The 22,690-nt window shown below is 34.9% G+C and overlaps 4 protein-coding genes across 4 annotated transcripts; 2 read left to right on the forward strand and 2 right to left on the reverse strand.

Annotated features, from left to right (window-relative positions):
- The first annotated feature begins 4,301 nt into the window (after positions 1–4,301).
- On the forward strand, positions 4,302–8,783 carry LOC112782702 (palmitoyl-acyl carrier protein thioesterase, chloroplastic). The gene is made up of 7 exons (XM_025825221.2): positions 4,302–4,639; positions 4,905–5,408; positions 6,070–6,203; positions 6,604–6,717; positions 7,234–7,402; positions 7,512–7,580; positions 8,074–8,783. Exons 2-7 carry the CDS (start codon positions 4,920–4,922, stop codon positions 8,341–8,343), a joined length of 1,245 nt encoding a protein of 414 aa, XP_025681006.1. The 5' UTR covers positions 4,302–4,639; positions 4,905–4,919; the 3' UTR covers positions 8,344–8,783.
- A 6,344-nt stretch (positions 8,784–15,127) lies between these two features.
- Positions 15,128–16,244, forward strand: LOC140183220 (protein FAR-RED ELONGATED HYPOCOTYL 3-like). Its single transcript, XM_072231245.1, has 2 exons — positions 15,128–15,973; positions 16,061–16,244. The coding sequence occupies exons 1-2, from the start codon at positions 15,128–15,130 to the stop codon at positions 16,175–16,177; spliced, it is 963 nt and encodes a 320-aa protein (XP_072087346.1). The 3' UTR covers positions 16,178–16,244.
- Positions 16,245–16,609: 365 nt separating this feature from the next.
- Positions 16,610–20,281, reverse strand: LOC112783982 (uncharacterized). Its single transcript, XM_072231246.1, has 18 exons — positions 20,157–20,281; positions 19,973–20,050; positions 19,820–19,885; positions 19,673–19,741; positions 19,523–19,597; positions 19,396–19,449; positions 19,153–19,239; positions 19,004–19,072; positions 18,857–18,922; positions 18,679–18,774; positions 18,491–18,556; positions 17,923–18,406; positions 17,749–17,835; positions 17,506–17,634; positions 17,281–17,415; positions 17,033–17,145; positions 16,869–16,962; positions 16,610–16,783 (listed from the first exon to the last, which is right to left on the reverse strand). Exons 2-18 carry the CDS (start codon positions 20,047–20,049, stop codon positions 16,610–16,612), a joined length of 1,941 nt encoding a protein of 646 aa, XP_072087347.1. The 5' UTR covers position 20,050; positions 20,157–20,281.
- On the reverse strand, positions 20,157–22,337 carry LOC114926143 (uncharacterized). The gene is made up of 4 exons (XM_072230115.1): positions 22,081–22,337; positions 21,070–21,345; positions 20,454–20,956; positions 20,157–20,381 (listed from the first exon to the last, which is right to left on the reverse strand). The coding sequence occupies exons 1-4, from the start codon at positions 22,265–22,267 to the stop codon at positions 20,241–20,243; spliced, it is 1,107 nt and encodes a 368-aa protein (XP_072086216.1). The 5' UTR covers positions 22,268–22,337; the 3' UTR covers positions 20,157–20,240.
- Between the last annotated feature and the right edge of the window lie 353 nt (positions 22,338–22,690).

Below are 22,690 nucleotides of genomic sequence, written 5' to 3' on the forward strand. Positions count from 1 at the left end.
ACAACCTAAGCAAATAACTTAAATTTAAAAAGTTACAATCTAAGCAAATAATAATTTATAATTTATAAATAAAATTTTAAAAATTCAAAAGAGTAATATGCAAATAAATTAAAATTAAAAAGTAACAACTAAGCAAATAACTTCAAAATTTTGAAAATAGCAACTTAAAGCAAATAAAATTTATAATTTTTAAAAATTTCTAGTGACGACACCTAAGCAAATAATTAGTTCAACAATATTAAAAACTAAATACCTAACAACCTAAAAAAACATAATTTAAAATTAAAAAAAAAACCACCTAAGCAAATAATAATTTATAATTTATAAATAAAATCCTAAAAATTTATAATGACAACACCTAAACAAATAAAGTCCCAAACTCAATGTATGAGCACCACGTCAGGATAAGAGCTCCCCATTTATATTATTATAAAGATAAATGTAAAACAAAAAATACTCATAGTAGAAGAAATTAAATTTACTCTTTCATTACATTTATAGGAGCGTAGATGATTCACATAAGAGTTGTGATATTTTTAATTTATTTTTAAAGTAGTATTCATTTTTTAGTGTAATAATTATAAACTAATACATGGTGGTAATTAGTTGGGATCGAAAAAGAGAAGGTGGAAAAAGAATAAGAAAATGAAAAAGGAAGAAAGAAGAAGTCAATATAACAATGGTCGTGAGACAATGATAAATATGTATACAGAGAATAATAAGAAAAAGAATAATAAAAATAAAAATTAAAAAGTCTAAAAGAATAATAATAGTATGGTGATAATTAATTGCGGTTAAGGTGAATAGATAAAAAAAAACAAGGAAAGGGAATAAAACAATGCAACATAATAATGACGGACTGATTGTGAGATAATAATAGTTATACATGTATAAAGAATGATAAAAAAAGGGTAGTGTATGATATGATTGTTGAGTAGGTGTGGTCGCTTGTGGTGTGATGTACTGTAATCTGGTGTGTCATCGTTGATGCTGTGATCTGAATTTTGGAATCGTGCCTGCAATTGAGTTCATTTAGTGGTGTATCATATTGATTTGCTTTCTTTGTACCGTGGCAGGTGAATGAGCTGCTGTATTATTGAATATGGACTTTAGTTTTGATTAGTGGTAGAAAGGAGGAGTCTGATTCAAAGAATTTAGAAAAGATCTGTAGTTACACTTTCTCCGATACAAAGAAAGACGACGATGATAATTTATACCTCAAACTATAATTAGAGAAAGCATAATAATAATAAATTTGAACCAAAAAACTCATTCATATAAACTTCAACTAAATAAGTTTATTATTTTATAATAATGTTTCAAAATTTTTTTTATTAAATTTGGTTTAATATGTATTTTATCTTATATTTTAAGATACAAATTATAGTTTAATTTCAATATACTAACAGTATAAAATATTTTCATCCAGTTATTCGATTACATTTGTTCCTTTGAATGAGACGACATAAGAGTTTAATTGTATTATTTTTTCTAAAATAATTTATTACTCTTTCATTTATGCTCTTCCAAAAATATAATTTTACTATCTTATTATTTTTTGTTTCTTAACACTATTACTATCTGTTTTTTATTGTTATTATTATTGATATTATTATTATCATTATTAAATCAAAATAAAATATACATAAATAACTAGTCAATTAGTCAATATTTTAAGATATTTTACTTCAGTAAAAATTATTTATTCAACATAAAATTAATTGGCATTGGTTTATTTTTTATAAAAATACTTATTTTGTATTGAATATCTAATATAATATAATATATATATATATATATATATATATATATATATAAATTCGTTAAAGCCTCTTTAATTTCTTAAGCTTAGCATTCTTAATTTAAAATAAAATAATTTGTTATCATTTCATTTTAAATATTTATATGCATTCTTAGAATTTCATAAAAAATAACAAAAAATTAAATACATATTTAATATAATATTTTTTTTTAAATAAAGTTCAATCTAACCAAATAAAAAAAATCAAGAAAAAAGTTTATCTAATTAAGCACTCACTATATGACCAAAAAAACAAAATAAAAAATAAATAAAACAAAAAGAAGAAATTTTATAACCACAAAAAACGGTTTATGACCAAATATTAAAATAATGGGTCACCTCCTTTGCAAGCAGCTGGTTATTTTTCTCTAAGTCGTGGCTCTCCTTGCAAGTGCTGCCAAGCCTATTTCTTTTCAAACATCATAGTGTCACTTGACACTTGTCACATAATCCATTAATCTGTATAAACAAATCTGTACGCTATAATTTTCCAATTAACATTTTCCTGTAAGGGAATATATCTCATGAACTTAATTCCATATATAATTAAATATTTTTCAAATAATGATTTAAGGAGAATGCTAAAACTAATGTCATTCTTTAGGTAAACGTTACTAAGTTTTACCATATAACTAGTAATATCGAATTTAATAATTTAATTACATTTTTAATTTTTTTTTTACCTAAAATTAGAAGTGAAATTTGAACTTACGATTTCTAAGTAAGTATGAAGAGACAATGTCATTTGAATTATAATTTATTGGCACACTTTTAATTTAAATGATATTTTTCTATCAATTAAATTAAGAGGTATTCTCCACATCCAAACAATTTTGGCATCCAAGTTCATCCAAGCAATTTTAGGTCACCCGCTTCTTCTTCCTCCTCATTCTTCTCCTTCTTTTTCGCGTTCATTTTTCTTTACCTATTTTTTCTTATTGTCATTCTTTTGTTGTTATTGCTGTTGTATTTTTTTTGTCTTTTCCTCCTTCTCTCCCTGGTAAAGAAGCAATAGAAGGTGAGAAGGAAGAGTTTTGAACTGTGCAAAACAGAAATGAACCGAACATGTTATTATAGTGAAACAATTGTATAGTACTAAATAAATGGAACATTATCCATTATAGAAATTCAAATTCGAACAGTTTTTTGCATAATGAACCGAATTGTATAGTACTGACTGAACGAAACATAATCTATTATATAAAATCAAATTCAAACAGCTTTCTGCATAATGAACTGAAACATGTACTCATGGTGAAACAATTGTATAGTATTGAATGAATGAAACATAATCCATTATATAAAATCAAATTCAAAGAGCTTTCTGCATAATAAACCGAACACGTGCTTATGGTGAAACAATTGTATAGTATTGAATGAACGAAATATAATCCATTATATAATCAAATTCGAAACACCTCTGTTTACAATTTAGAGATTATCAATTCAATTCAATCCAATTTAATTCAGATTCAGAACACCTGCATCCATTCAATTCAATTTAATTCAATTTAGCAATTGCATTTCATTCAATTCGATTGAAAAAATATTCTATTAGCAAAATGTTGATGTTGTTGGTAATGCCAATAACGAAAGAGGAAAAGAAGAAGAGAATGAGGAGGAGGAGAAGCAGAAGAAGAATTTGCGTGCACGAAGAAGAAGGAGGAGGAAGAGGAAGATGTATACATGAATTTGAAAGAAGAAGAAGATGACGTATGCGTGTATTTAAAAGAAGAAGAAAAAGAAAAAGTGCAGAGAAAAAGAAGAAGCGCGGGGAGGAGAAGAAGATAAAGTGCGTGTAATGATGCTCTTTTAATGAGAGTAATTTTTGTTGGTGTTAGACGTACTTGAATAAAATTTGGATAAAAAAATACTTAAATATATAGCATAGCTCTTAAATTAATATAATACATATACTTTTAAAGGACAAAATATTATAGTTAATTTTATAAAAAAAAAATAATAGTTAATATATACTATTTTTTATAATTTACTATTTTCGTTTCAAACTCAACGTTACCTATTTTTGAAATGGAGCACCTAGCGTTTAAAAGGCCATATATTTAACTAATTTTTAATATATATTTTATATAAATATTTAATTTAATAATTAATTTTTAGTGTATACATATTTTAAAATAGAGTATTTTTAAATTAGGATATTTTCGCCAATGAATAATAGCTCAAATGACATAGTCTTCTCATACTCAATTAAGAGGTTGCGGGTTCAAGTATCCTATCTTTGGTAAAAAAAAAAAATTAAGATATTTTCTAAATCATATTTTAATTTAGTTTATATATTTCTTCTCATTAAACTATTGTAATATTATTATAAATGTAAAATTACGTGTTTAAGCATCTTAATATTTGTTGATGGTTCTTTCTTGGTAAAACGGTAAAGACGCGGCTAGAAAAGAAGACATGAGAGTGGAGGGGTAAAATGGTAAAAAGGGGAAAATAGAAGAGTAGAGAAGCACTCGTGTGTTTTGAAAAGAGAAGCGGGAGGAAGGGACAGGTGGATTGTAGTTCTACTAAATAAATAACTAACTTTCCTGCTTCACAATTCGGTGCGTGCCACTCACTTTCCTCCTCCGCTGGCCCTAAATATTTTACAACTCATAATCTATATATATTCATTATTCCTCCCATTTTCCTTTTACTTTTCAAATTCAAAACCAACCACCCTTTCTTCTTCTCTGGGTTCACCACCCACAGGGAGCCATCATTTCTGTAACACTATCAATTAAACGACGTCGTAGCCTCTCCTGAATAACCTTCCACTTATATTTTCAATTTCACCTCTCTCTTTCTCTTCTTCTTCTTCTCCTTCTTCTTCAGGTACCGTAGTGTTTTCTTCGTTTCTTTTTTAATTTGTTGTTCTCCCTCGTCTGATCTGGCTCTATATTTTTTATGCGAATTTTTGTTAAGCCAATGCCAGATCTGCGCGCAGTTGCGCAGCGGTTTTAACATTAATTTCTCGATTAATTATTGATGTGTTGATGTAAAATCTCATTCGTGTTGAATATTTATTTTAATTTTGTTCGAAATTGGAAGCTTGAGGAGAAAGATTGTTTTCTAATCAACTAAAACTATGCACATGCAGGTGAAGAATTCAATTATGGTTGCTACTGCTGCTACGTCGTCGTTTTTCCCTGTGACGTCACGAACCGGTGGAGAAGGAGGAGGAGGAATCCCTGCCAGCCTCGGCGGAGGGCTCAAACAAAATCACAGGTCTTCAAGTGTTAAGGCCAATGCGCATGCTCCTTCAAAGATCAACGGAACCGCCACAAAGGTTCCAAAATCCATGGAGAGCATGAAGCTGGAATCCTCGTCGACGACGGGGGCTAATGCGCCGAGGACTTTCATTAACCAGATTCCGGATTGGAGCATGCTGCTGGCCGCCATCACGACAGCCTTCCTTGCGGCGGAGAAGCAGTGGATGATGATCGATTGGAAGCCGAAGCGATCCGATGTGCTATCTGATCCATTTGGTATTGGGAGGATTGTGCAGGATGGGCTTGCTTTCAGGCAAAATTTCTCCATTCGATCTTACGAGATAGGCGCCGATAAGACCGCGTCTATAGAGACGCTAATGAATCATTTGCAGGTTTGTGTGCTGATACCAAGAAGAATTTCTATGCTTAGTGGGATATGAATATGACTTGGTTGTTGTTATTTTCTGACTTGAAATGGTTATTGTTGGATAGTATTGTGGAAGCGTGTGGTTTGCACACACATTCTTGGTAATCTTACGTTGAGAATTTGGAAAGAGAAAGTCTAGCTAACCAACAATTTTTTACTCAACATGTAACTAACAATTCTGTTTTCTCTTTTTCCTCTTTCACAAAAGGAGATAAAGCATACTTGATTACTTAGCTTCCTTTGTTTTCTTATGTTAGTTATATGTTAGCTACAAAATTGTGCGAGAGAGTTTTGATTTTGGAGAGGAAGTATAAAGTTAGTTTATTTTACACTTTAAACTTGATTCCATCCTTGATTTTTAACCCATTTTTCTAAATAAAAAATATAATTTCATTACAACACAAAAAATGGACCTATGTATTGTCTGCACTTCAAGCTCAAAGATGCTATTGAATAAAAAGACCTGTTAGATATAGAACTATTTATGTGATAGCTTAAGGAGAGATGGTTCATGATATGTGTAGGATTAGAATCTTGTACAGGGAACAGAATTGTGAGGATTTTGTGTTTTGATAAATAAGACAGAAATAATAATTGGGTTATCTTGTTTTTTGTCTAAAAAACAGGAAACTGCACTTAATCATGTTAAGACTGCTGGGCTTCTTGGTGATGGCTTTGGTTCGACGCCGGAAATGTGTAAGAAGAACCTGATATGGGTTGTGACTCGGATGCAAGTTGAAGTTGATCGTTACCCAACATGGTAATTTGGTCATATTTTCCCTTGTGTAACTTAATTGCCCAGGTGTTCATGTTCGGCAGTGCCTATGTTCTTTGCTGTAATTCATGATTCTATAACATCTAGTAATAAATTGTTTATAGCTTCAAAGAATAGGTATGATAATAATGCTTTAGCTAGGAAAGTTCTTGTATGTATGAAATTATTTTGGGATCGTAGGTTTGATGGATTAACCTGGCTTTTATTTTGATAAAAAGTTGAGTACATAGGTAGAACTTGAACAATGTGTACTTTGCATATTGCTTTGTTCAGTAGTTAGAAATATGTTCTAGCTGATGGCTAGATGAAAACTACCAGTTAGGCTTAATATCAAGTATTCTAAATCTGTTTTCATATTGTTAAGCTAACCTGTAATTTGCTTCAGGGGAGATGTAGTTCAAGTTGACACTTGGGTTTCTGCATCAGGGAAAAATGGTATGCGTCGTGATTGGATCATACGTGATGCCAATACGGGTGAAATCTTGACAAGAGCCTCCAGGTAGAAATCAATTTTAGTGACTTTCTTCTGCTTCTGACAAATATGTTTCATAGTGTTTATGGAGAACTTAAATGTCTGATCAATGGCATTGTTTTGATGGTGCAAGCTTTTATGAAGGTTTTGTTGTACAAAAATTTGTTTCAATTTTAATTTGAAATATCGAGTCTGCTCATGCTTTTGGAGATCTTGATAAACACATGTGAGTTACTGGTTTGGATGTATAAGTTCTTGCACCTGAAAGTATCCGACTCTACGTACAAAAAATTGACATCTTAGTTTAATAATTTCTTTGGATGAGTTTTGTTGAAAATAATAAATTTTGTGTTTTTACCCTTCTAAAATGGAAAGATCTAATTTATATTAGGATGAATATTTAAAATGGTTGTATTTTAGCATGTTGATCTCTCTCTCTCTCTCTCTCTCTCTCTCTCTCTCTCTCTCTCTCTCTCTCTCTAACACAATGAAGCTAGAAATTAGTGAGCAGCTTTTTGAATTTTTGGTTTTGGTATACTTCAGTATTTGGGTCATGATGAATAAAGTGACAAGGAGACTATCCAAAATTCCAGAAGAAGTCAGGCAAGAGATTGCGTCGTATTTTGTGGATTCTCCTCCAGTTGTCGAAGAGGATAACAGAAAACTGTCTAAACTTGATGATACTGCAGATCATATTCGTCGTGGTCTAAGTGTATGTCAACTCTTGTTGTAAATGTTATCATTAATCTTTTCGTTCCTCCTATATTGCATTATATCTTTTTATTCATGCCTTCTTTTTTTTGGCCGTATCTTGTTTTCAGCCTAGATGGAGTGATCTAGATGTTAATCAGCATGTTAACAATGTGAAGTACATTGGCTGGCTTCTGGAGGTATTTTTATGTTCTTGTACCTTTTTTCCACTTCAGTCCATGATTGCTAATGTTAGAACTAATTGAACCAGACCAGTTGGAAGTTGCTTGACACTTTGGAATTATTATATGATTGAGTAGGAATTTGCTATAATTCATTGAAAACCATAGAAGATTCAACAGATCACTCACATCTTCCACAATCTTAATTTGTCCTTGATGATTTTTTATTAAGAAAAGGAAGTTGACATACGTGGTTGTTATGCATTAGTAGTGTGAGAGTTTTGCACTATCATTTAATCATGTATATGTTTGCACTTACATGGCTTTTAAGACTATGGCTAAGTCAACCGCTTTAGCTGGTGGCTAACATAAGATCAGATGTTTGTGTAAACTATGTTTACATTGACAGTGAATACAGATTAAATTAAATGCAAACAAATATACATTTGTCATGTATTAAATTAAATTGATCAAGTGACTTAACAGAAGAATTGTGCTTTGATTGCTGCAGAGTGCTCCACAGGCAATCTTGGAGAGTCATGAGCTGCGGGCCATGACTCTGGAGTACAGGAGGGAATGTGGCAAGGACAGTGTGCTGGATTCCCTAACTGATGTCTCTGGTGCTGATATCGGGAACTTAGCTGGCGGCGGATCTCTCGAGTGCAAACACTTGCTTAGGCTTGAAGATGGTGGTGAGATTGTGAGGGGTAGGACTGAATGGAGGCCCAAGCCTGTGAACAACTTTGGTGCTATGAATCAGGTTTTTCCAGCAGAAAACTGAAGCATTGAGTGCCTAAAATGAAATTGCTGGGAATGTCAATCTCCATTATACTTTACAAATTGGATCTGACCAATGGAGAGTTTTGCTGCTTGTTATCACCGCCATCATCTCCACCACTCCACCATCACCATCACCATCATGTCTACCTATCTTATATAAATATATGCATATCTAATTCGTGTTAATATGGTGGGGTTAAGGTAGGGGGAAAAGGAAGTAAAATATCAATCAATTTCTCATTGTAATTAGCTCCTGTTATATACTCTATCTAGCTTCTCCAATATTCAATTTGATTTATTGTGCCACTGCTAGGTTGTCATAATCAAACATTCGTCAAAACGATTACTGGTTAGGCATGTATATTATTATTATCATTGTTACCACCCCCCAATCCTTTTTAGTTTCCTCCTTGATATCAATATGACATTTTTCCTTGTCAACATGGCAAAGCTATTATTGTTGTTGTATGTCTTAACTTGTGGGCAAGACAAGAACGACTTTTTCGGTGTTGATACAGCTGTGGTGGCAAATGTCGTGGTCTCGTGGATTTTATGAAATTCAAATGTGGCTTACTCAAACTAGACGAGAGTATATATATATATATATTTTTTTGTAATCAAGAGGCCTTAAGGGCAGTAAGAGGCAAGAAAAAAACGAACTACGTCCTACAACTATTGTTTCTATATAAATGCCAAAAACAAAAATAACTATTGTTGCTATATGATCAAAAATCATAAAATCTGGTAGATGTAAGATTGGTCCTATTTTATGCTTTGGAGAACATGATGGTCTGTTTCTTTGTACCATTTAATATTTTGTTTTTTGAATCATCACTTGGAGTATTAGTAATAAATGTGGTAATTGCAACTTATTTCTTAATATGTTGTATCCGGGTTGTGATAACCAAGTAGTAGATAGAACCTTTAAATGTGTGTATGAGTATGTGGTGTGTGTGAGTGTGTGATATGATGTCTAGTATCCATCCGACAAAAAAATGTGGTAATTGATGTTTCATGAAAAAAAAAAAAAAAGAAAGAAGAGAGAACATGTTGCCTCGTTTGTGCTTTGTACTTGTTGATACCCTTGAGGAGCCATTTGAACTGTTGAAGGGTTAGGTCTTTGCTTGTTTAGCTTGTCTGGATTTAGAATTCAAATTTAATTTAGAACTGAGTCTTTGGTTGTTTAGCTTGTCTAGGTTTAGAATTCAAATTTAATTTAGAACTAGTTCTATAACAGGTCCAAGCCCATAAATCGAAATTATAGCTAAATGAAGATTCAAAATCATTCGAAAGGGATCTTCTTGAGATGTTAATGTTAATATACGAGATTATGGATAAATGATATAACATTATAACATTATGATATATATTGAATGACTCATGAAAGCAACAAAACGTTGTGCAAGTGTTACTCAACGACTCAATTAAGGGGGTATGCTTTTCTTTCTAAGATATTCTAATATCGTGATTGATTGGTAACTCATTGAGGTATTGGAGTGTCATTGTATGTACAAACCCTGCCTGTGGATGAAATTACGATTCCTTGGAACATTTGGTGCTGTCTATGGGGACCTGTTGAATCATGTCGCAGGCAGCAGTTGATGCGAATACCTGAGCATCTACAAGTGCCCCCGCAAACTCTGGTCTGCACGGAGCTGGTCACGACAATTTCGAGAATAACATGAAACAAGCTGGACCACCTCAGGCTAGTGTCCCAACTACGCGAGAATCCCCAAACACGTAGTGCTACTGGTAGGCGTGAACGTACACCACCTAGAGATCGTGATTCCGTGAGACGGTCTAGAACGATCTCCAATTCACCCCGCTTAGGAAAGAGACTTTAGAAGGCATCTAACTTCTAAGGATTTGACTTCAATGGAGGAAATTCAGCAAGTGGCATTGGAATACGTAAGAGATGAAGACGTTAGTTGGATAGTCGCTTTTAAGGAAAAGTCTATGGGCCAGCAACTTTGTTAAATTCTGGCTAACATGTAACCAGCAAAGATTTGATGGCTATTTGGATGAAATCTCACACTAATCTCACACCATTAAAACCATCATTGATGACTATTTGATGGCTACAAATCACAAAAGTTGCTGCCCCAAGCATTCCTCGAGAAAGAATGCTATCTAACCACCAAAAATTGGAGGGCCATCATCTTCCACTCTCCGAGCTCAAGTTCCAAGGGTTGAGAAATTCAACAATTATACTCCCTGAATGCATCATGGCAGAGGCTTATCCATAGATTTCTCAAAAGGGAAGCATACCGAAAGCTCGGGCAATCAATCCAAGACCTACTCTTAATCAAAGTATCTTTTGCATATATCACAAGGCGCATGGCCATCGTACAAAAAATATTGCTTTGATGTAAAGGATGCCATTGAACAAGCAGTTAGGGATGGTAACTGGTAAGCTAAATGAGTTTGGTCAGCATGCCTGGTCTCCTAGAAGGCAACAAGGCGATGATGAAGAACGAGAAGGGCTAAATTCCAGAACCAACAGATCCCTACCGTCACATAATTATACAACATTGGTTATTGTTAATGTGGTGGTAGGAAAATCGGTCTTCCACGGGCAGCAACAACAATAAAGAAGGATTTGAGAATTTTGACATTAGAGTTTTAGATAAAAACTCCAATTTTCGAGGTCATATTCTCAACTGATGATTACAAACACGAGGTTATCGGAAGATGATGAACTGTTAGTAATCACTGCTAGGTTGGGAAATGAGGTAGTGCGAAGAATTTTGGTTGACATGAGAGATGATTCAAATTTGTTGTTCGGAAATTCATTTGATGCGTTGGGGTTAATTGATAATGTTGTGACTGCAGCCAATTATGTTGCTGCTGGTAGGCTTATCTATAAGAAATATGATAGTATTTATTGGTCATTATGTTTTGTTCATTGTCTTAATTTTATTTTAAAAGATATAAGCAGTATGGTGCATATTTTTAACCTTACATTACATGTTTCAAAGATCACAATATTTGTATATAATCATATAGTTTTCTTATCTTGGCTTAGAAAAAGACCTAATTGAAAAGAAATTGTACATCCTGGTGCAATCCGTTTTACAATTGTGTTTATCACATTGAAAAGCATCTTTGATCATAAAGCGGATTTGCAAGCATTGATTGTAGATTCATTTTTTATTGGTCACAAATTAGAAAGGAGTGCTAATGGTAGAGTTATGAATACTATTATTTTGGATAATAAATTTTGAGATGATTGCTTTACTGCATGTAAACTTGTGGGCCTTTTGATTAAATTGCTGAAGCTTGTTGATGCTGATGATAAGCCATTTTTGGAATATGTTTATGAAAGAATGCTAAGGACAAAAGATATTTAAGTAAAACAAAACTGCATATTACCCATACACAGATATTATCAACTCCAGATGGGACAAGCATTTGAAGAAAGATATTCATGCTGCAGCTTAAAAAAACATCTGATGACTTGATCTTATTATTTTGTATTACAAGTGTAATAATTTGGATTCAGTTGAGACGATGAAAGAAATATATTTATATAGAGATCAGAAGGAAAGTAGTTTTGATATACCAAAAGCTATTCGAGCTGCATCTAAACTTAAGCATGGTAAGAATATTTATTTAATAGTAACTTGTTTTATGCTTTTATTTTCTTAATTGATAACTACTAATATGTTATGATTTTATAATTGGTAGATGAATGGTGTAGCCGTGTAGGTTATTATTCGGTAGTTTTGCTCCATGTTTACAAAGGATAGCTGTTTGCATTCTTATTCAAGTACCTGCTTCCTTTGGGTGTGAGAGGAATTGGAATCTTTTTACTAGATTCATACAAAAAGAAGAAATAGATTGGAGCATAATAAACTGAATGATATTGTTTATGTTACTTATAATTTGCGCCTTAAATCCAGGTAATATATGTTTCATGCAAATCATATTATTTCATATGTAATCTTTATAGTAACAAATTTGTAAATTATTAATTCTTCATTTATTGTATTTAACGTTTTAGGAAGGAAAAAGAAAAAAGAAAGCAAAAGACAATATGATCCAATTGATTAAGAAAGCATCAATTTAGTTGATTTTTTGGTGACGGAAGAGGTTGTAAAGAAAAAGCCTAATCTTCCTAATAATGTAGATGACTTAGTACGTGAGTATTATAGTTTATTTTCTAATGATTTATTAGAATGTTGTTAGATTATAATATAATGACAATATGTGTATTTTATTAGCTAGATGATATTGATGCTGATTTATATCAAAGTGGCATTAGTAATAGTGGTCTTTATGTTGCATTTCTTGATTCTTCTGCTCAAGAGGATGGAAATGAAGGAGAAGATGATCCCACCGAAGCAAATTTACAACAAATTCTTACGAATTTTGATGATTGATAAATTTTTATGTTGACATTTAATATTTAGATTTTTTTTACCGGAAAAGCTCTGCATACAAGCCCTAATGGCTTGTACGCCATACAAGTTCATTAAACAATAAGAACAAAATACGCGCTGCTTCAGGTACGTTGATTACACGCGCTATATAACATCGCGCGTATATCTAACTACCAGATTTAAAATATTTCTTTCCCTTTTCGTTTTCGTTATTTTGAGATTTCGTTCTTCTTCTTCTCCCGCGTTTACCCTCCTTCTTCTCCATTGTTCTTTTCTTCTCCTTTTCTCACTAGCATCTTCTTCGTTTAGGTTACCTTTGTCTCTCTCTGCAAATCCATCTTCGTTTTCTATTTTTGATTTGTTGTTTTTCGAAATCAAAGTTTGATCTCGTTTTGAAGATAATGGATCATTCAACCTCAGATTGTCATCTGAATGCAGGCGAAGTGGATTATGAGTCAGAATCTAACGAAGTCCCTGAGGTTTGATTTACATAGGATTAGTATGAAATTTCTTTCAGTAATTTGTATAGCATTGTGTAGTTGAAAAATTGCTGAACATTACTGTGAAAGTAACACGTTTACGTGAATCTGTCGATTCAATGTATTAGTTGTGATTAATTACCTGGAATTTGTAGCAGACGCTCGGGTGTAGATCAATTCTTGTTTGGGTGTATTTTAGCTAGAAGTGTGGGTGTATCTACACTTTACTGGTTTTTTGTTATTTTAATTTACTTGTTGTTGTTCAGCTGTATTATAACAGACATGATTAGGTGTGTTTTTAGAACTGTATTATATCTGCATGCTGTGTATTTACAGTTTATGGCTTTAAAAGTCATTCTGTAGTTGAGTTGTTGCGGTTAGGGTGTATCGTATTAGACATGATTGGGTGTATTTGAATCATATCTATGGGTGTATTTACAGTTCTGACACGGTGTATTTTGCAGCCTCTCTCAGTTGTTGATGACGAGCTTGTTCCAAAGGTCGGAATGACCTTTACCACCCTTGAAGATGCTGGAAAATTTTACAGGAACTACGCCAAGGCTGCAGGTTTCTCTACAAGAGTTCGGTGCACAAATAGGAAGGGAAACGAGATTAAGAACCAACTGATTACATGTAGCAGAGAGGGAAAATGGAAATCTAAAATATCTCCGACCGAGAAGACCAATCCGACAGCCGGTCTAAACTGTCCTGCAAGAATTTATATACACACATTGAAGGATGTCGGTGCTTGGATCATTTCAAAGGTTGTGCTGGATCATTTACACCCCTGCTGTCCAAGCAAAGCAGAGATGCTCAAACAGCACAGGGAACTAAGCATGTCCATTCGTCGTACGATAGAGAATAACGAGGAGGCCGGTATCAGACCAAGCAAAACCTACCAATCATTTGTTGCGGCTGCCGGGGGTCACCGCGAGTTAAATTTTATCGAAAAGGACGTGAGGAATTACATTACCAGGGAAGTGCGGAATGTTTCCGAACAAGAAGATGCAAAGGAATTCGGGAAATATTTCTTAAGAATGAAAGAGAAGAATCCGAATTTCTTTTTTGAGCTCCAACTCGAAGATGATCAATCGATTAAGCTGGCTTTTTGGGCCGATGCAAGAAGCAGAGCCGCCTTTGAGTATTTCGGAGACGTCATTTCATTCGACACCACCTACAACACAAACAGGTAACAAACTGTCCCTGTTTATGATGCCAAATTAATTTATTTTTTACGAATCCGCAGTAGAGGTGTATATTGGCTGTTTCATTGGGTGTATGCGAAGCATTTGTTAGGGTGTAGCTAATGATTTTGCATTCTGGACCATGGTAATTTGTTTCAGGTATAATTTGGTCTGTGGTTCTTTTGTCGGGGTGAATCACCACGGTCAATCAACACTTCTCGGATGCTCTTTGATGAAGAACGAAGAAATTGAATCATTCAAATGGTTATTTCAAAGCTGGCTTCGTTGCATGGGAGGAAACGCTCCGAAAGGGTTTCTCACCGATCAGTGCGCATCCATGAAAAGGGCTTTAGAGGCCTGTATGCCAACAACAGTTCACCGCTGGTGCATTTGGCACATCATGAAGAAGATTCCAAGCAAATTAAACGGGTACAAGGGACATGCCGATATCGAACAAGAAATGAGCCAAGTTGTTTGGAACTCTCATAGCAAAGACTCATTCGATAGGAATTGGAACGATTTTCTGCTGAATTTTGGTCTTGTGGACAACAAGTGGCTTTCAGGTAATGTCTTTTTAAAATCTGCATCAGAGGTGTAAATTGCATGTTTTTTCGGGTGTATTTATAGACTGTCTTTGGGTGTATTATGCAGATCTGTACGAAGACCGTCACATATGGGTTCCTATCTATCTGGATCACCATTTCTGGGCAGGGATGAGAAGCACACAAAGGAGCGAGAGCATGCATTCATTTTTTAACAAGTATATCACCCGGAACAGCTCGCTTATTCAGTTTGTCAAACAATACGATAATTGCCTCGGAAGCAGGGAGCAAGCAGAGAGAGAATCAGATGCTGCAGATTTTCATACGGTCATACCGTGTGCAACGAAATCCTGCATTGAAGCTCAGTTTCAAGATGCGTACACTCACGCAAAGTTTAGGGAAGTCCAAGCGCAATTCAGAGGAAAGGCGAATTGCATCACCAGACTGAAGAATTCCGCTCTAGGCTATTCAGTATACGAAGTCGGAGAACAAGTTTCCAGCTCAATATTCAACAAGTTCGTGGTTACTTACGACTCGGTTGCAGCCGAGGTAAAATGCCATTGCTTATTATTCGAGTCGAGAGGGATACTGTGCCGTCACGCACTAAGCGTGTTAAGCTTCGAACAAGTAAGCCAAGTGTCACCGAGATACATACTGGAACGATGGAGCAAGAAGGTAAAGAGGCGACACACACACATCAAGAGCAGCCACGACGAGCCACTAATGGAGCCAAGAAGCAAGAGGTTCGACCAATTGGTTTTTCGTTCGCAAAATATATGCGAATTTGCCTCCGAATCGGAGGAGCTGACTGCAATTCTGCACCGTGCGTACGATAACATCATGGCCGAGATGGAAGCATTAAAAGCCAAAAGGAAGGGGACATCTTCTTTATCCCACGAAGACGCCAACTTGGAATCCGTTAACGAGCTTCAAAGCCCGCCAAGGATTCGAACAAGAGGACGTCCAAAAAACAGGCTAGGTTCAAAGCTGGAGAAACAGATCGCAAATGCCACAAAGAAGAAGAAGACGAAAGTTTTAAGCGAGGTAAAAGTAATGTTCTTTAAATTTGTGGCGATTGAGTTTATTTTTCTCGTTAATAGTTTAGGTAATGTGTGTGTGTTATATTTTCAGATAAACCTGTTTGATGCTGCATCAGCGGCGCATTCAAATTGCAGCCAATATCAAGGACACGTTATGAGTTATCAGTTCAGGGTACCAGCAGCAGGGGATAACTCGTTGGGTGTATAGTTTTACAGAATATGGGTGTAAAAGCACCGTTATTTTGGGTGTATTTTCGTTAATTCACAAATTAGATATAGACACATATATAGATATATATAAAACAAAAGCTGTAAAAATTCTCAGGTTATGGGTTTATATTTGATTTGATGTTTTTCTTCATATTTTAGTACATGTAATTCATACATTTTGAATACAGCGCAGACAGTTTGGGTGTATATTTAATACAACCTTGGGTGTATTATTAGACTTGCGTTGGGTGTAGCAATTTATTATTTGTGTTTTTTCCTTCATATTTTACCACCTGTAATACAACTTTTGAATACATCACAGACAGTTTACCAGCACAGATAGTTTAACTATGGGAAAAAATATACATGGAATAGAAGTTGTTGATAAATGGCAAATATTTACATCATTTGTTCAATTTACAAAGTTGGATTACCCAGTTTCTATATCAGCAGAATTAATCTGACAAAACGGACTTAATAATATAGAGGATGGCTTCGACAGCCTTATAGCACTACTCTCTCTAATTGCCTGATCTCTCTGTGTATTCATCTCACTGAATAGTATCCGGGATGCGTACTCCACTCTATAGTGGTCCACCTCCTCCTACAATAAAAAAGTATATTCTGTTTAAACAGCAATATTAATTCAGTAAAGTAATACAGAGTTATATGGTTTTAAAGACAGTTACCTGTGGCCAATTATCCCATTGATACTTCCCCTTTTTGATGTTTTCCGGCTCAATTATCTCCATCCACTTCATAACGTACACAGCGCAGTCATAGCTGAAAACAAAGAAAATAAATTACAAATCTCATTTACAAAAGTTTAATGTTCAGACTCACAAATTTATACCTTGTTTTTTGGCCTGATATTTTAACATATGGTGATTTAATTTCCTTCTCCCTCTCTCCTTTCTGAAGAGGTCCCCCGCCGGCATATGTTATCAATCTTGAAAATACGTATCCCTTAAATACGAAAACAAATCAGTAATACACCCGAATGAATGGACAAGATACACCCAACTGAATGGACAATATACACCCATCACAACTAACGAAATAGACCTATCTATTAAAGTAAAGAAGACAGAGGCAACTTACAGTGAATTTATTAATGGTCTTTCTCTCATCAGTGGGAGCTATTTTGTGTAGCGGGTCAAGTATTTGACATTTCCGCTTTCTTGTATTTATCAGCCATAACCACCAATGCCCGGCGTAGCAGACAGGGGCAAAAATCTGAAGGATTCCCACACATGAACAGTGTGTTATTTTATTTTGCAAATAAGTAAATAAGCGTAGTAACAAATTTAGCAAACGAAAACTTACATATGGGTGCGAAGTCAATTTTTTTCTATCTATGAAGGGAATGAAACTCGGGTAGGCTTCCACCCTGAATTCCTTTTTCGTTTTTGGTGATACGAATTCCCCGTTTGGGTGATCCGAAAGCGCCATGCACTGCAAGAATGGGAAACGAGAAATGAAATACTAAACTTACACCCAATGGAACGTGACAAATACACCCAAATCAATACAGAAAATACACCCGAAGTTCGTAGAAGTAACACTTACCACAATATCGGGGGGGAGACAGTATATTTGTTCTTGAAATCTCTTTTCATTTTTGTTGTTGAGGATGAGGCAGACGGCAGATACAATCTAGAAATATATGCCGAAATCAATTTTACATTAATAAGCATTGTAATTGACTTTGGTGTAAAAACAGTAATCTTATTCTAATATTACCTGAGATTCTATATCACTTTTTGCCTGGAGGGAAGCAAGGTGCATTCTCATCAAAATGTATTCTCCTTGGCCAATCAGAGTGCACATCTCCTCATACTCGTTAGTATTGCCATCTGCATCTTCCTTCAGTCTCGTCCCCCAGATGTAGCACTTTTGTTTCATATCATCCGTAATCTGATATAATCCCCGAGGAGTTTCAAACTTTGCAGAACTTTCTCCCCCAGTCTCCCTCTGAATTTGTGGACTTGTGTTTTTTCCCTTCGTCGCGCTGCTTGCTATTCTTTGGACCAAACTGTCCAATTGTTCTATCAAATTCGCAGCTTCTGGAGATTTTTCCCTTTCTGTCTCCTGCGTTGACGCCCCCTCCTGGCTTGAATCAGTCAATCCAAGGCTGAATGATGGCACCCCTGGATCTGTTTTAGGAACATAGGAAGCTGTCCGTGCCATCATCAACAGGGCAGCAGCGTCTTCTGCGTCTGGATGACTGCGTCATCATGTATAAGAATAAGAATAAGAATAAGAATATACAGATGATAAGCAAAGATTGATTTTAGTCTGATGAACTTACACTTTAGTTGGAGCTGGGGGAACCGTGGGTGTGGTCTCTTGAAGTTGTTTGGGGGTTTCAGGAGTGCTGCACAGTTACAAAAAATTAATCACGGCGTAAAAGAAACTAATCAGGAACAATATACACCCAAACTGTTAGCTAATATACACCCAACTCCAAACAAATATACACTCAATACTATTTCTTACGTTTCTATAGTCCCTTCAATCTGTAGCATAGGGGTTGGTTCAAAATCTGTCTCTGTGGTTGTTTGGGATGCCGGCACAAAAACCTGAATCGGGACTCTAAACAAGAAGAAAAATGAAAGGTTAACAACGCCTTTGAAAATAATAAGGTTATAAGGTTGAATATTATTGTAAAACTCACATTGCAAGCGCTTCGGACGGTCTCTGTTCCCTCACAACCATCATATTCGAATCAGACGGACTCAACCTAAAATACACCCAAAGAAATTCAAGAAATACACCCGAACAATTCAAAAAGAAGACAGGCTTTGTTTTTTTGAGAACTTACATACTTGCAGTTTTTGCTTTTTTTTCCTGCCTTTTTTTTCTTGAATAAAATAATAAAGGGCTTTTTTTTCTAAAAAAAAATATATACAGAATTAGAAGTAGAAGGGTAATAGAAGAACAAAAGTAACGGTTATTTGAAAGAGAAATTACATGCTCTGTGACGGCTGGTTTACACTACTCTGTTCTGTGTTTCCTTGAGAGGAAGGAGCATCAGTTCCCAAGTTCACAGCCGGTATTCTAAGACAGATTTGATCCAAGCAACACAACAAAGTTAATATTCCAACTTATTAGACAACATACACCCAACTTGATCCACTCAATACACCCAAATGGTACCACAAGACACACCCAATTCATGATAACAAGATTTTATTAAATAATAAAGCTTCTTACGTTTCAGACGACACATAGCGACCTTCTGTCGATCGCAGGTCAGGTTGGTTCTCCCTGCAAAACAAGAAACAATTATTAGCATGCAAAACACAACAAAATATGAAATAGACAGCCCATCAAGACATACCCCTCTGCAGCAGATTTATCAACGTTTTGCCCTAGCCATTCATCCAGTTCATCACTTGATATTTCATATGTCTCACTACATTCATAAAGGAAGATGTTAACAAAAATAATTACGACGATAGACGGTAATATAGCTTACGAGGTACTGTACCCGTCAAAGTATTGGTCTTCTTTAGGAGGTGAATCCTCCACGAGAACTTTTTTCTTTTTTGGTTGTGTTCTGGGTGGAAAAAAAAGAGTACCAATCAGAAATAAAAAATTAATTTTATCACAGAATATTATGCAAAGAAGTGCTTACTTTTTTGGTGTTGTTTTTGTTTTTTTCTTCTCCTTCTCCTTCTCTGCAGGTGATGATTCTTCACTCCTATAAGTTAATAACAGACACTTCAGTTAATACACAAAATCTTTATAATGAAGCCAAAAGAAAGGAGTAATAATTTCAGGACATTACTCATCACTTTGTTCAGATTCAGATTCTGAATCAGAATCTGGCTCCTCTTGCCTCTGCTTTCTTTTTCTGGAGTCCATTCTGGAAGGCAAACAGTGATTATTTAGAACATATTAAAATACACCCAACGTGATCAACAAGATACACCCAACTCGAAAAAGAAATTACACCCAAGTATGGTACTTACTTTTTCCCCTTTTTGATGGGTTGTTTTCTTGCTGAATCCTCCGAGTCTTGTTGAGTCTTAGACTCAGAGGTAGAAGTGTCACTGTCAGTAGCTGTTTCTGTCTCCGAAGACGATGTTGGACTCGCCTTCCTTTTTTTTGTTTTTTTTGATTTCTTGTTTTTTTTCTTTTTTTTCTTTTTCTTTCATTTTTTCTCTTGCTCTTGTCTCCGCCATCTTCACAATTCCCTGAAACATGAGATATTTTAGCTAGCAGCATTCAGGTAAATAAAATACAAGCAACATATTATGTTTACTTACCAAAATTTCTTCTTTTTCTGCAGTCATTCTTTCCACCAACTTCTCCTTAGTCCAGTTGGCAATCCAAGGCTTTGGTGGTCTTTCGGCCCTCTTCTTGCCTTTGTTTTCAGAAAGATGAAAGTATATTATCATGAGGGCAAAGAGGCAGCCATCAATTGCCTTCTTCTTCTTATCCTGGTAGTCTGTGATGCCTTTGATCAAGAACGTCAAAACATGCGCCCCCCAGTTTCTCTCCGATATGCCGTCCATCTTAAAAATTGGGGCGAGGTGCACGGGCGATATTTTGTTTATCGTCGTTGGCAAAAGGAACGCCATCTGTATGTAGAGGATGAATATCCTCTTGAACATCAGGCGTTCCTCTTCGCTGCCAACGCCGATTTCCATCATTTCATCGGTAAGACTTTTGAGGGTCTTACCCTGGAATCTTCTATAAATTATTTTGTCATCATCAGAAAGTTGCTTATAAAGTTGCTTATACTCAACTTTCTCAGGAAACAGATTTCCTACAAAAAAGAAAACAACAAAGTATCAAAATCGGTTCAAAAACACCCAAGCATCAACCTTAAATACACCCAAGCATGAACTTAATATACACCTATAATTTTGAGCTAGTTACCTGTTGCATTGATGCCAAGCGCATCACCTATTGTCTTTGGTGTTATTTGGAAAGAACCATATCCTGTCTTCAGTTTGTTCTCCCCAAGTTTGAAGTTGTTTGCCAGTTCCCTTAAGAGTTGGTGATCCACCCTTAGAGGTGGGACATGCATCAACCCACCAAATCCGAGATCCCTGACAATTGCCTTCTTCTCCTCAGCCATGTTTCTGAACTTATCACTCAGGAGATGTGTGGCACACTTAAGGTCTTTCGTTTGGTTTCTTGCTGCCATTTTGTCTGAAACAAAAAATACACACAAATATATTCCCATTAGTAACAGTAAGATACACCCATATGTAAGAATCAGATACACCCATTGATAACAGTGAGATACACCCATTGAAATTATTCAGATACATTCATATATATCAGTCAGATATCAGTCAAACATGTTTCAATATCAAGCAACATTACAAGGTCTAATAACAGTAAGATACACCCATATGTAAGAATCCGATACACTCATTGTTAACAGGGAGATACACCCATAGATATTATTCATATAAATCCATATATATCAGTCAGTTATCACTCAAACATGCTTCAATATCAAATTAATTCAGATATCAGTAAGATACACGCATATATGAGTCAGATACACCCATTGATAACAGTAAGATACACCCATATGTAAGAATCAGATACACCCATTGATAACAGTGAGATACACCCATTGAAATTATTCAGATACATTCATATATATCAGTGAGATATCACTCAAACATGCATCAATATCAAGTCACATTACAAGTTCAAACAGTATACAACCCCCAATCTACGGAATAAAGCCCCAAAAATCAACAACAGTAGCAAGAGAACTTAGAACAAGAATGTAGAACGACGTAAAACTTAGAAGAATGACGTAGAACTTAAAACAGTGTGACAAAGAAGCAAGAATAATAGCACAGTAAACCCTAGAGAAGAACGACGTAGAAGAAAACTAAAATTGGGAGGTTTTCTTGATGAACTTACGTTGAGTGTATTTGCTTCGTTTTCTCTTCAGATTCTTCACGGAGAGTTTGATGTTGTTTTGATGGAGGTTTCGAACAACGATTTGTATATTTTGAACTTTGATTTTTGCTCGAAATTGGGAGCGTTTCCTTGGTTTCGAAGCGTTTTGAGAAGTGGAAGAAGTGGAGGAAGTGGAAGAGTCTGCCATACGTAACTGTTTGTGTTGAGCGCGTGATTTTGACGCGCCATGTTATGCTTCCTTATGCGCGTGTCTTCGATTTGGGTTGGGCCAACTTGGAAGCTTGGATACTTGTATGTGTAGCAGGCCCGTTTTTTTACTATTTAACTTTTGAGTTTGTATTTTGATAAGATCAGACGGATTTGGTTGATGATATTTTATGTAGTGTTTTAAATTTTAAAGATATTTTAAGATTTATATTAGATTATAATTATATTTTATGCTATTTATTTATAATTTATTTATTATTCTATTCTAAAATCGTTCTTCCGATTAAACCATCAATTAGACCAATTAGACCAATAAACTAATGAGCCAGTGACTAGAGCAGTTTGATAACCGATCTAGTTCTTAAAACCTTATAGTAAAAATAATTATTTTCATCTATAATCT

This window comes from Arachis hypogaea, chromosome 20 (genome assembly GCF_003086295.3).
Source record: "Arachis hypogaea cultivar Tifrunner chromosome 20, arahy.Tifrunner.gnm2.J5K5, whole genome shotgun sequence".
Lineage (NCBI taxonomy): Eukaryota > Viridiplantae > Streptophyta > Magnoliopsida > Fabales > Fabaceae > Arachis > Arachis hypogaea.